This window comes from Capricornis sumatraensis, chromosome 23 (assembly GCF_032405125.1).
Source record: "Capricornis sumatraensis isolate serow.1 chromosome 23, serow.2, whole genome shotgun sequence".
Taxonomy (NCBI): Eukaryota; Metazoa; Chordata; class Mammalia; order Artiodactyla; family Bovidae; genus Capricornis; species Capricornis sumatraensis.
The window spans coordinates 39,935,732-39,949,330 of NC_091091.1; the positions used below are offsets into that span (position 1 = coordinate 39,935,732).

The window sequence follows — 13,599 nt, forward strand, 5'->3', positions numbered from 1 at the left end:
ACCACCTGGCCTTCCAAGAGAGATCAAAGATACTTGGGAGGGCCTCCATCTTTCACAAGATGTTCTCCAGACATCTCATCCTTGTCAAAATAGACCCCTTTTACTTCCTTGACATTGTCTTCTCACATGCATCCTTCTTAATTCGGGACACGATAGCTTATGAACTTTGCTCTCTTCAGCCTTGTTATTAGAGCCCTGTGCAGTATTCGTGCCTGGAGAATCCCAGGGACAGAGGAGCCTGGTAGGCTGCCGTCTATGAGGTCGCACAGAGTCGGACAGGACTGAAGCGACTTAGCAGCAGCAGCAGCTGCTAATACTTAATTTCTATTGTTACATGCTTGTTGATTTGCATTGATTGAATGTTTGCTGTTGTCAAATGTCACAAGATTCTAAGAGGAAATTCCAAAAGAGAAGACGCTCCCGCTCGGAGGAGGAGAGTCTGGTTCTGGATAGACCCCTGCAGCCAGCCCCATGGGTCGCATTTCCCAGCTCTCCCAAGTCTGGGTCTCTGCGGCAGCTCAGGCCCGGGAACGAGGGGATTTCAGGCTGTATTTGGGGACTCGGCCTGGCTTTTCTCAGAGCTGGTGAAAGTAACAAATAACCTGCCAGCATAGGAAGGAGAGGAGGTCCCAGGAGAGGGCTTCTGCCCCAAAGGCCGCAGAGCAGCTGTGCCGCCAGACTCAACCAGACCCGGGGTTCTGACCGTATCAACCCGGGGAGGGAAGGAGGGCCCTCCAGGGGCGGGGCTTGAGAGGAGCTGTAGGAGGAGGGGGCTGGCCGGAGGGGAGAGAAGAGGCAGGAGGAAGAGCCTCGAGGGAGGAACCAGGAGGAGAAAGCCACAAGAAGCCAGTGAAGAAGGCCGCGGGAAAGGGCAGCAAGAGGAACCGAAAGGTGCACTAAGCGAAAGGGGCGGGGAGGAAACGGGGAGGGGGCGGAGCCTGGGGCAGTCGGGGGAGTGGCCGGGAAGGGGGGCAAGGAGAAGCCAGGGGAGGTGCCGGGGGCGGGGCCGGGAAAGGGGCGGAGCCGAGGAGAGGCCTCCAAGGCCGCCGCCGCCGCCGCCGTCGCCGCCGGGGCGAGTTCTCCTCCCGCAGGTCGGGCAGCAGGGGCGCTTCCTCAGCCGCAGCTCCCTGAAGCGCGGTCTCAGGCGGCCCCGGCCGACGAGGACTGCCCGCGCGAGCCGCCGCCGCCGAGCCGGGGGGCGCACCCAAGCCGCCGCCGCCTCCCTCGGCGGCTGGGGCCAGCATGGAGCTCTTCCAAGCTAAGGACCACTACATCCTGCAGCAGGGCGAGCGCGCGCTGTGGTGCAGCCGCCGCGACGGCGGCCTCCAGCTCCGACCGGGTGAGGCTGGCGGCGGGGGGCGGGGGTCGCCCTGGGCGGGTCGGGGGGACCGGTGAGGGGGCGCGGCCGGGCCCCTCAGCCGGAGGCTGCGGATCGGGCGCCGCCTGCGGCCGTGGCGGGCGGGGCGGGCGCGAGCGAGGGCGCGAGATCTGTCATTATTTCCTGAGGGGAGGGAGCGCTCGCCGGGCCCCTTGCCCCTCCGCAGGGACAAAGGGCCGGCGACCCTCGTCCCTCCGAGCACGCTTCCGCGTCGAGATCCGCTCCGCTGCCCGGGGAGAGGGGAACCTGGGTCGAGCCGCCCGCAACCGGGGTCGGGCCGGCGCCCACCAGAAAGTTCGGGCGAGGTGCGCCTGGCCTTAAAGGCCGCCTCTTCTCTGGAGTGCCCTCTGACCCTCCTTCCGGGCAAGTTCTGGGTTCGAATCCCGGTCGCGCCAGTTTCCGTAGAAAGTCCTGCTGGAGCTTCAGTCCCTGTTGACATCTATGTGTTTCTGGTCCCTTATCATTATAGGCATGGCTTAATTCTGATTACCTCATAAGCACTCGATTTACAGCACCTTAAAAAATTTTTTTAGTATTACAATTAACCTGCAGTGTTCAACTTTTAATGTTTATGTGTGACTCAATATTGTGCGACACAGTCTCGTAGGTCTGTGTTTGGGTGTCGTGTAAGCTGTCATGAGATACCTCACTCTACAACATTAGTTTGCGTTAGGAAAACTAGATCACAGTGGTGAGTTAAGCAGGACAGTCTCTGCCCTCAGAGAGCTGACAGTCCAGGGGGCGGTTCTCTGGAGGGGCTCGGTAGCCACTCCCCGTCAAGGGTGCCGGTCCTCTTCCCTATCACCGCAGAGATCCCTTTTAGGAGATGTGAGAGAACAGAGTTCTTTAAGGAAATCGCGAGAACATTTCGAGTTTACCTGTAATTCTTGTGTGTAATCTAGACAAAGAATTACGTGGTATGAATTGGAAAATATGAAAGGTACAAATCAACCTTTCGTATATCTCATAGCAGTTACCATACATAGGAGGGTTTCCAAGGATTTGATCCCTTAATATATTATTCCCAGTCCTCACAACAACCTTACCAGGCAGGTGGTGGTATCTTCATTTTCAAGTGAGGAGACAGGTGTGAAAGGTTGAGTAACTTGCTGGAGGTCACAGAGAGGAGAATTGGCCCCTAAGACACTTGCTGACCGGTTCTACTACTTGCCTTGGAAGCTCTGGTGGTTGATTTGCTAGAGCAGTGAAGGAGTTTTTTACCCCCCCCCCCCCAAATTTGGGGTGTGTTTTCTTGCTATTACATTTCCTCTATTCAGAATGGAAGAGAAACTACTGCACCCAGATAAGGTTCTTGATAATCTTGAGACAGATGGTGTTGTAGATAGGCTAATTTTGGCCAGTCTCCAGTCATTCTTTTCTGTTTTTCCTGATTTGATCATTTGCCTGGTCTTTCCCCCCACCCCGCCCCCAATGTTTGGGGAAGGCTTCAAGTGCAAACTGAGGGAAGGTAGATTGCAAAATTCCCTAGGCTGCCAAAGAGCCAGCTCTTTGGATTCTAAGGGCTTAAAATTAACTATTTCAGCTGGATAGAACTTGACATCATCTTTAACTCACTGGACAGAACACTTCTGCACTTCATTTCCTCAGCTGTAAAATGAGGGTTTGACTTTTTTGGTCTTTGTACATAATGAAACGTTTTTGAAACAATGCCAGTTTAAGTGTTTGTTCGGTGTACCTCTCTGAGGACAAGAATAGCCGTGTTTCATGGAAAACACTCAGGAAACCTCTAGGTCACTTGTGTGTCAGTATGGCTTCCCTGGCTCAGAGGTTAAAGCGTCTGCCTTCAATGCAGGAGACCCGGGTTTGATCCCTGGGTCGGGAACATCCCCCGGAGAAGGAAATGGCAACCCACTCCAGTATTCTTGCTTGGAGAATTCCATGGACGGAGGAGCCTGGTTGGCTATAGTCCACGGGGTTGCAAAGAGTCGGACACGACTGAGCGACTTCACTCACTCACTCACTTATAGCGAATTGAGGCAGATATAAATAGGGGTGGGTGTGGTTGTCTCCATTTCTAGGGCTACTCTCTCCTTTTCTCTCAGCCCCTAAGATTTATAGAGATGAACCAGGACGGTGGAATTACATGAAAGGAGGTAAGTCCTCTAAATAGACGACTTTAAGTGAATTATTTGTCATTCTGTTTGGTTTGTGTTCATTTCTTGTACGCAGAAACCTGTCCAGTCCTAATAGCTTTAAGGATAAGTTGCTCCCCTCAAGTGAAGTAAGTCAGCCCTCTTCCAGGGCTTCCCTGGTGGTTCAGACGGTAAAGAATCTGCCCCCAGTGTGGGAGACCTGGGTTCAATCCCTGGGTCTGGAAGATCCCACAGAGAAGGAAATGGCTTCCCACTCCATTATTCTTGCCTGGAGAATCCCATGGACAGAGGATCCTGGCGGGCTACAGTCCATGGGATTGCAGAGTCGGACACGATTGAGTGACAAATGCTGATACTGATTAGGGATAAGTTGTTCCCCTCAAGTGAAGTAAGTCAACTCTTACAGGGTGCTGGCTAGTAGCTTACCTTTCTAGTGGAAGAATACTTAAACCCCCATACTTCTGAGCTGAGGAAGCTCGAACGGGCTATTGGCTTAAGACTTTAAGGAAACTTAAGGGAAACCTGGGCCTAGATTTTGAATTAAGCTATGTAATTTGAATTACCATTTATGTATCCAAAGTCCCTATCAGAAGGCAAATTAACTTTTTTCTGAGTAAATTGGTTGTAGTCTTGGCAATTAGGTTTATCTCACTTCTTAGGATGTAGCCAATCACAGACTAAAGTAGACCAAAAATACAGAGGAAGGAAGAGGCCATTATCTTTCAGAAAAGCCTGTTTTGAACACCTTCAGGTGTTCAAGTACATATAGCGAGCAAATAAAGAACCTCATGCTCTTGACTTTAAATAGTTTATCCTATCTAGTACTCAAGAGCCTTTCTAAAGAATGACCGTAGAATAAATGAGCCAGCTCATTGGAAAAGACCCTGATGCTGGGAAAGAGTGAAGGCAAAAGGAGATGGGGTCGGCAGAGGATGAGATAGTTGGATGGAATCACTGACTCAATGGACATGAGTTTGAGCAAACTCTGGAAGATAGTGGAGGACAGAGGAGCCTAGTGTGTTGCAAAGAGTTGGACATGACTTAGTAACTGACTTAGACAACATGACTTAGACTTAGACATGACTTAGACAACAACTACTAAATGGAATAATGGCTTTTTAATTGTTATCAGATCTCTGTACACTGACTTAAAATTCTCCATTTTATTGGATCATTTCCCTCTGCTTTTACAGCCAGTTTTGCTGTTGTTTGTAATTAAAGCATTTACGATTTTTCATAGTTTCTTATTGATTATTCAGCTGAATATATTACTAGCCAGCTCCCTTTTGTTTCTAAAGGGCAGTATCATAAAACCAAAAGAGCTTGTGAACATTGTGATTTTTATGTTTGTGGCTATTGAACAACCTGAAACGGTATTCTTTTCTAGTGATATCAGATGGATCATTATTGATATTTAAGGTTAAAATGACCATTTCCTTAGCTTCGAATGCTTGTTACTGTTGGTCTCTTTTCCTTATTTTGTAAGATCCAGTTTGGATGCCACCCCTTCTCTGTGCTCACCACACTCTGCATTCCTGGGGCAGAATTATTGGTCACCTTTTTGTGTTTCCAGGTGTTTTATACACTTGGTACACATTTTGTTTGTAGCTCTTACTGCTTCGTATGAAAATAGTTTTCTTACTTCTTCCCCAGTGGACAGAGCATTCCTCAAGCGAGGACTTTATTCTGCTTATCTTGGTATCTCTGAGCTTGAGTGTTGGACACAGAAGGCGTTTTTGGTTGAGTTGAACTGAATTAAATTAAGTCCGGGTTTTCTCTCAGTAATATCATTGTCATAAATATAGGATATTGTGTTATACTCACTCATTTCAGGGCCTATTTTGAATATCTTCTAACTGGGGTGGAAAATCTGTCCAGCTGAATAAGGAAATAAATGTGAGGAAAGATGCATTTCCACTTGTGATGTTTTTCTGATTTAACGACACTTAAAAAAATTATTTGTGATGGTATTCCTTATTTTCTTCTCTAATGTTGCTTACATTTTTTCTTCTAAAGAGTTGAATATTTTTTCTGGTGTTTCCATTCTTTTAAGGATAATGCGTAGTCTGGGATCATACTTAGAACTGCTTTTTGGGTTAGGGGCTTCCCTGGTGGCTCATGCAGTAGGAAATCTGAATTCTATTCCTGGGTCAGGAAGATCCCCTGAAGAAGGGAATGGCTACCCACTCCAGAATTCTTGCCTTGAAGATTCCGCGGACAGAGGAGCCTGGCGGGCTACAATCCATGGGGTCACAGAGAGTCAGAGACGATTGAGCGACTAACCCTTTCACTTTTTCACTATGTCTCTCTCAGGGTAATGGCCACCAGAGGAAAGTATTTAGTTTTATTTTCAACCACAGAAAATGGTAAAGTACTGTGTAAACATTCAGTAATCTTCTGAGAGTGGAGTTTCACTATCTGAGAATAAGGGCTGTAATTTAAAAAAAAGCAATGTAATATAGTCCACCGTTGGGAAAGGGTGATATGGTCTTATCTCTTTAATCTTAAAATTGCTTCCCCTTGTCCTTGTAGGTATTGTTCTGATAGACCAGTGTTATATAAGTTACTGCTATGTGTTGCTTCATTCTGAAACGAAGTGACCACAAAAAGATGGTAGAGTGTGTCATACAGGTGACATTCACAGAGCGTGTAAACTAGAGATGAAACTGATAAATACCAGTGAACAGTTATTGGAGGGGATGCTAGTTATCTGTTAGAATGCACAGAAACATAAAAATGTGTTTGTGTTTTTCCTAGTTATTTTTTGATAATGAAATTATTTTTAATATGTCATGAAAACTTTTTTGAATGAGATTAGCTACAGAACTGACATCTAAATAGAACTTTTATCTCCTTTGCAAAATTATATTTTATGAAACTGTTCAGTTAAGCATTTTGTGTTATATAGTATTTGAAAAAAATTTTAACTTTACCTTTTAAAAAAATCTTGTTTACTAAAACTTCACAAAGTACCGTGACAAAATATAATAGGGCATTTAAATTTAACAATTAGTTATTAAATATATTGTAAAAATCTTTTAAACCATTGTTGTTGCTGTTGAATAACCAGTTTTTTCTAGTGTCTGTAGTTTTCAGTTTCTTTTAAAGCTTACCAGGTTTATACCTTGAAAACTTCTTACCCCATATTTTATATTTCTAACAGGCCAGCAGTTGGATTGAGATCTGTAAACTTATTTTATGAACATTTACTGTTACACATGCAAAGCAGAAAACACATCTTTCCAAAAACTTTCACCCTTTCTTTGGCTTAAAAAAAAAAGTAGTCTTTGTAGGGTGAATGATGACAATTTTCAGAATCAAGTTTTACAGATAGAGGGAAGGTTTTGTGCATATTGTCTACTTTGTCAGCTAAGATTAATAGTAGGTAATAATACTCTGAGACAACCTAGAGGGTTGGGAGGTGGGAGGGAGGTTCAAGAGTGAGGGGACATAGGTATACCTATGGCTGATTTGTGTTGATGTATGGCAGAAACCAACATAATATTGTAAAGCAATTATCCTTCAATTAAAAATAAATACATTAAAAATAGCAGCTAATAACAGTGGCTTTTATTTATTGAGTATTTTTGTTAACCAGACACTGTTCTAAGCCCTGTATGTGTCCTGTTTCATGTCATCCTCCCAGTAAATCTTAGATTTTTCTAATTCTGATTTTACAGGGACAGAGAAGTAATTTGCCCAAGTTTAAAGAATACGAGGGAGAGCCAGACTTCCAACTCCATACTGACTCCAAAGCCAAGTTTTTCTCAATATTGACAAAAATGTTTTATAAACCTTTACCTTCTTGACCGCAAAGTTATAGGATTCATATATATATTTAATAATATTTATTTATGGCTGTGCTGGGTTTTCATTACTGCGTGGGCTTTTCTGTAGGTGCATAAGCTTCAGTGGTTGTGGCTCCTGGCCTCAGTCATTGTATTACCAGGGGCTTAGTTGCTCCGTGGCATGTGGAATCTTCATAGATCAGGGATGGAACCTGTGTCTCCTTCGTTGGGAGGCGGATTCTTTACCACTGAGCCACCAGGGAAGCCCTGGGATTTATATTTTTATGGGGAATATCTGAAACATATCTGTAACAACCATAACTCATTATCATGTAGTCTGTGTAGAGAATAAAATAGCCTCTCAAATGTCGAAGTATGCTCATTGAGGAAGGATCTATGGATCGATAGAATAAAAGACTGATAATGGGACTCCTGGCTTTTTGACATTTCACCTGTCCTGAGTCTTGTCTTGTAAACTAGTTTGTATAGTTACCGGGAATATTGTTTTTTTTAATAGATTGACTAGTTTTTCCAGTTAGGGTCAGTTTATCAGGTTTCTCAGGTTTCTTAGAACATTTGGGGGTTGGGGAGGGAATAGAGAGAGGGAAGATCTTGAAGCAGAAACACTGATAAGTACTGGATGGGAACTATTTCACCTGGTGATGAGCAACCTGAAGCCTTCCCAGTCTAGCTTTGCAAGAGTTCCAGATCCAGTTTCACAGACATCCTTTCAGAGCACATAAAGCAGAGAGGGAATGGAGGAGGAAGAGTCTTTAGGGCACCCGCCTCCAAAAAGGGGAGGGACTTTCATAGCATCACTGATTCCGAGATGCCTGTGTTCTGACCAGGCCATGACAGCAGAGACCAGCACTTGCCAAAGGCTGGCTTCAGAGGAGAGGCAACATGCAGGCCTTTAGGGCAGAGCATGAAGGTGTCAGGAACCAGGGTGCCCAGAGAGCTTGGTCTTTCCAGAACGTGACTACATTGGTGCTGTTCCAGGATGTCCAGCCAAATGGCTTCCCTTGTCCCACCTGGGCAGCCTGACTAAGCCCACTCAGCGAGAGGGAGGTGGAGATTCATTACTGTGTCCCTCCATGTGGCCCACTGCTGGTCTTCTGTAAAAATGGTAGGAATGAATTGAAGTAAGTCTGGTTTCTGGTTGACCCCATGTATCTCGAGCAGCAAAGAGGTTGTTGTGAGGATTAAATAGAGAACAGAAGAACAGAGGACTAAAATGCTGCTGTCTTAACCAGCTTTTTAAAAGATGCTAGTCTGTCATCATTTTATTCAGGAAAGGGAGGAATCTGAATTTTAGTTCTATGGGATTCAACAGATCTTTTTTGTTTTTAAATGAAAATAAATGAGACTCAAAGACATTTTTTATTTTTCTCTAGCTGGCCCTATGTCAAAAAAATTGCTTGTTGCTGATTTTGGTTTTTATGATTTATGACAAAATTAGCTAATGTATTTGCAGATAGATACAAGGCTATTGGAAAATCAAACTAATTTGGGTATAGTATTGATTGAGTGTATTCTGAGAGCCATAGTCTAACCTTGGTGTGGTTTTCTGAGGATTTAAATGTATTAGGTCTTTAAGAGCTGTATTATTATCTCTTTGTACACCTTATTGTAAACTGTACTATTCCTGTTCATATGTTTTAAGATATAACCTTTTAAAATCTAGCAAACACAAGTCTAAGAAGTAACAGCAATGTTTAAGAAAGTGAAAATCACTCAGTCGTGTCTGACTGTTTGTGACCCCATAGACTGTAGCCTACCAGGCTCCTCTGTCCATAGAATTCTCCAGGCAAGAACACTGGAGTGGGTTGCCATTTCCTTCTCCAACAATGTCTTAGAATCTCTAACAAATAACTCTTTAGCTGGGTTAAGTCATAATCTTATGTGTCAGCTGACCATAATTGAGCTGAGAATGTTTGAATTAGATTATGTTTACCAAAATAGAGAAATAATACATTAGTTTATTATCAGTAGCTGTTGATAATACATTAAGTAATATTTAAGTAGTATTTAAAAGGTGAGGGTTAACACTGAACATTTAGCATTATAGTACTATCACAACACATAGTGGTAGTATCTTAATTAAATCCCATGCTCTGTTAAGATGACTCATTTTCTGGTTGCTGTGAGACCCTTAAAAGAACTGTTCTCATTCACAAAAAAGCATCCTCTCCTGCCAGCTTTCTTTGAGGCTGGTTGAAGGAAGTACAGGTTGATTTTAGATCAGTATTCCATGTATTTTCTTTTAAGTTACCTTATTTTAATTGCAGATTCTTTCAAATTTAACCTTGAATTTCTTTAGCTTTATAGTGGGATATATAAAAATACAAAGTGCATTATTTTATCTTTATGAAAATTTATGAATCTTATTCTTTGAAACCACATTTTTACTTATACTGAACTTCAAATTCCAGTTTCGGCAATGGTCAACATACATAATTTGAAATAGTCCTAACATCTAACTGAAATGTTGGGGCATTTTAAATATGCTACAGTGCTCTTAATTTTAGTAGTTTGCGTGTATAATATTAATGATGCTTCATGTATAATATTAATAATGCTTCATGGTGTCATTCATACATTGTTTTTATGCCAGATATAAACATTCTTCTCCCCATTTCCAGCGTAATAGCCCTCCCCTCCCCCAGGGAACAGTTGTGGTGGGCAGACCAAAGAATTTGGCAGAGTTTCTAATTTGCTACTCTCTCTCTGGGCACTTGTTTTTCTTGACTTCCAGGATTCATCTCCTGTAGCTGTATTTATCCCCCTTTGCATCTTTCAAATATTCCCCACTCCAACAACTAACTTAGTATTCTATTTTGTTCTCCTTCCAAATTATATTAAGTCTGAAATTCTGTGAAGTCATTTACTTATTTCAACAAATCTTTATTGAAGATCTGACTGCTAGGCGTTGTGCCTGTATAAAAAGTTGGATAAAACACTCTCTCTGCCCTAGCCCAGGTAGTGGTCCAACAAGAGAAAGCCATACATAGTATTATAGAGTGACAGAATCCCTTGGACTGCAAGAAGATCAAATCAGTCAATCCTAAAGGAAATTATCCCTGAATATTCATTGGAAGGACTGATGCTGAAGCTGAAACTCCGATACTTGGGCCACCTGATGCCAAGAACTGACTCTTTGGAAAAGACCCTGATGCTGGGAAAGATTGAAGGCAGGAGGAGAAGGGGACGACAGAGGATGAGACGGTTGGATGGCATCACCAATTTGATGGGCATGAGTTTGAGCAAGCTCTGGGAGTTGGTGATGGACAGGGAAGCCTGGTGTGCTGCAGTCCATGGGATCGCAAAGAGTCAGACACCACTGAGCAACTGAATTGAACTGACTCAGAGTGACAGATACTGTGATAGAGCTGAGTTCAGTGGGAGATTTTAACTGGGTCTTGACATTCAAAGCCTCTGCTTTTTTCTAAGATAATGAAAATGTATTTTTCTCCCTAATAAAGAAATGGGAAGAAGGGAGTTCTTTGATTCCATGAAGTTCCTTCCAGCTGTAAATAGTCTGTAATTGTTTCTTATCTAAGAGTGGACAGTCTTGAAAGAAACTGTCTATGTGACTGGTGAACTTTAATGGATTTTTTTTTGCCTTGCCAGAAATAACTTTGTATGCACAGTGCCTTGGTTCTAAGTAAGTACTCAGAAAAAAAAAAAAAAAAAAAATTATGGGGATGAATAGTGCCTAACTGGCCAGACTGAAATAGTACAGGTTCTCCCCTGCACTCCCACCCCCACAGGGCACTCTACTGCAGCCCCTGCTTGATCTAGAAGTGGTTCTTGATTTGAGGCCAATTAAAATAGACCTGATGGTGTGTTTGAAGGTAGAGCTTTTTGGTGGTAAGGACCTATGGTATCAGAATGACTATACAGACAATCCTAGATGGAAGAGAATAAGTTTTGAACAGTTTCTGGGGAAAGCTAGGAAGTTATTTAAACACCGACAGAGACAAAGGTTACTGTCAGAATGCTAATTTTATGCTATTTTAATGTTACCAGCTCTAAAATGAGCTAAGGAAAATACCAATTGTTAGCTCTCCTATGCTCTTATTTAGCTCTCAAATCCTACTTCTGAACGTCATATTGCCCTGAAGAACAGTTTTTGGGAGAGCAGAGGTCAGGAGTGCATCGCACTGCCATGTTTCTTGGGTGATGCCTTATGAATTTGTTATCCAAAGGTTTAGCTAAGCCTTCTTTGGACTGGTTATATTTTCAGTTTCCTAAGGTAATGAGTTGGGAAAGTTGTCATTTAAGCTTGTACTTCCCTTCATTTATTTTCAAACTGTGTCTTTTCAATCTCTGTGCCCTATACTGGTATTCCGAATGTACTGTAAAGACCACATCTTTTATAATCTTATATATATTCATCAGATCCTCTCAGGACCTAAGTCTTTTACTTTAGTTGTCCTCTGTGCTTTTTTTGGAGTTGCACCGGATCTTTCTTGAGATGTGACAGTTAGAACTTTATACTTCAAATAGAGAATCATAACAATTTTTAGTTTGGATAGTGTAGAGTTTTTAAAAAATTTTAAACTATTTTTACTTATTTATTTGACTGCCCCAAGTCTTAGTTAAAGCATATGGGATCTTGTTCCCTGACCAGGGATCAAACCCTGGGCCCCCTGCATTGGGAGCATGGAATCTTAGCCACTGGACCACCAGGGAAATCCCCCTAAAAAAGCAATTTTTTATTGAAGTATAGTTGATTGACAATGTTATGTTAATTTCTATGGTATAGCAAAGTGACTCAGTTCTACATATACATTCTTTTTTTATATTCTTTTCCATTATAGTTTATCACAGGATATTGCATATGATTCCTATGCTATACAATAGAACCTTAATGTTTATCTATCTTGTATATATCACAGTTTGATGCCAGGTTGAGAAGATCCCCTGGAGGAGGGCATGGAAACTCTCTCCAGTATTCTTGGCTGGAGAATCCCAGGGATAGAGGAGCCTGGCGGGCTATAGTCCATAGGGTCACCCAGAGCCGGACATGACTGAAGCAACTTAGCAGGAACACATGCGTGCATGTATTAGTTTACATTTGCTAATTCCAAACTCCTAATGCTTCCTTTTTCCACCCCTCCTCTGGCAACCACAAGTCTTTTCCTCTGTGTTGGAGTCTATTTCTGTTTCATAGATTTGTTTATTTGTGTTGTATTTTAGATTGCACATATAAGTGATATCATACGGTATTTGTATTCTCTTTCTCTTTCTGACTTACTTTGCTTAGTATGGTAATCTCTAGGTCCATCCATGTTGTAGTCCATAGTATTTATATATACATCACATCTTTTTTTTAACCATTCATCTGCTAATGGGCTTTCAGGTTGTCTCCATGTCTTGGGTATTGTAAATAGTGCTGCTGTGAGCATAGGGGTGCCTGTATCCCTTTGGATTATAGTTTTGTCAGGATATATGCCCAGGAGTGGCTTACTGGATCATATGGCAACTGTATTTTTAGTTTTTTGAGGAACCTCCATGTTCTTTTCTATAATAGTTGCACCAATTTCCATTCCAATCAACAGTGTAAGAGGGTTCTCTTTTCTCCATACTCTCTCCAACATTTGTTATTTGTAGACTTTTTAATGATGGCCATTCTGACCTGTGTGAGGTGGTATACCTTCTTGTAGTTCTCTAATAATTAGTGATGTTAAGGATCTATTCACATGACTGTTGGTCACCTGTATGTCTTCTTTGGAGATGTGCCTATTTAGAACTTCTGCCCCCCAAAACACTTCCAAATATCCTTCATGATCAAAACTTTGTAGCCCTGTTGCTGCACTGTAATTATTAATAAAGCCCTGTTTTAATGGAGAACTCTAGAAATTCTTAGGATCCCTTTTCTAGGTATGTATCTCATCTTTTAACTGTTCTGAGTTTTTTTTTTTTTTTTCTTTTTTCTTTTTCCCTTAGGGTTACTTTTTTAAATGTATTTTTTGTTTATACTAGCTTAACCAGCTTTTGCCAGTTCATTGTATTATGAGCTCTTTCGGCAGTTTATGGTACTTAATTATATGAAAATAGTTCAAAGCTGTACATGGACAGGCATCATCTTTGAATCAGACTGGTAGGATAAAACTAAGCTACTAATGCAGAGTCCAACTAGTAGCCTATAATCAGTTTGACCTGTAATTCTCAACCTGGCTTACCTTAGAATCTTCTGGAAGAAATTTGCAAAATACCTATGCCTGGGCCGCACCCTGACCAACAGAGTCAGACTCTCCAGGTGTGGGGCCCAGGCATCAGTATGTATAAAGCTCCCAGATGATGACAATGATGG

General features: G+C 42.5%; 1 protein-coding gene across 1 annotated transcript in view; it reads left to right on the plus strand.

The window, feature by feature from the left end:
- Positions 1–1,242: 1,242 nt before the first annotated feature.
- INPP5F (inositol polyphosphate-5-phosphatase F) overlaps positions 1,243–13,599 on the plus strand; it is a 91,518-nt gene continuing 79,161 nt past the window's right edge. The window contains exon 1 of the mRNA XM_068961477.1: positions 1,243–1,339. Within this exon, the coding sequence (XP_068817578.1) occupies positions 1,243–1,339 (97 nt within the window). The remainder of the gene's footprint in view (positions 1,340–13,599) is intronic.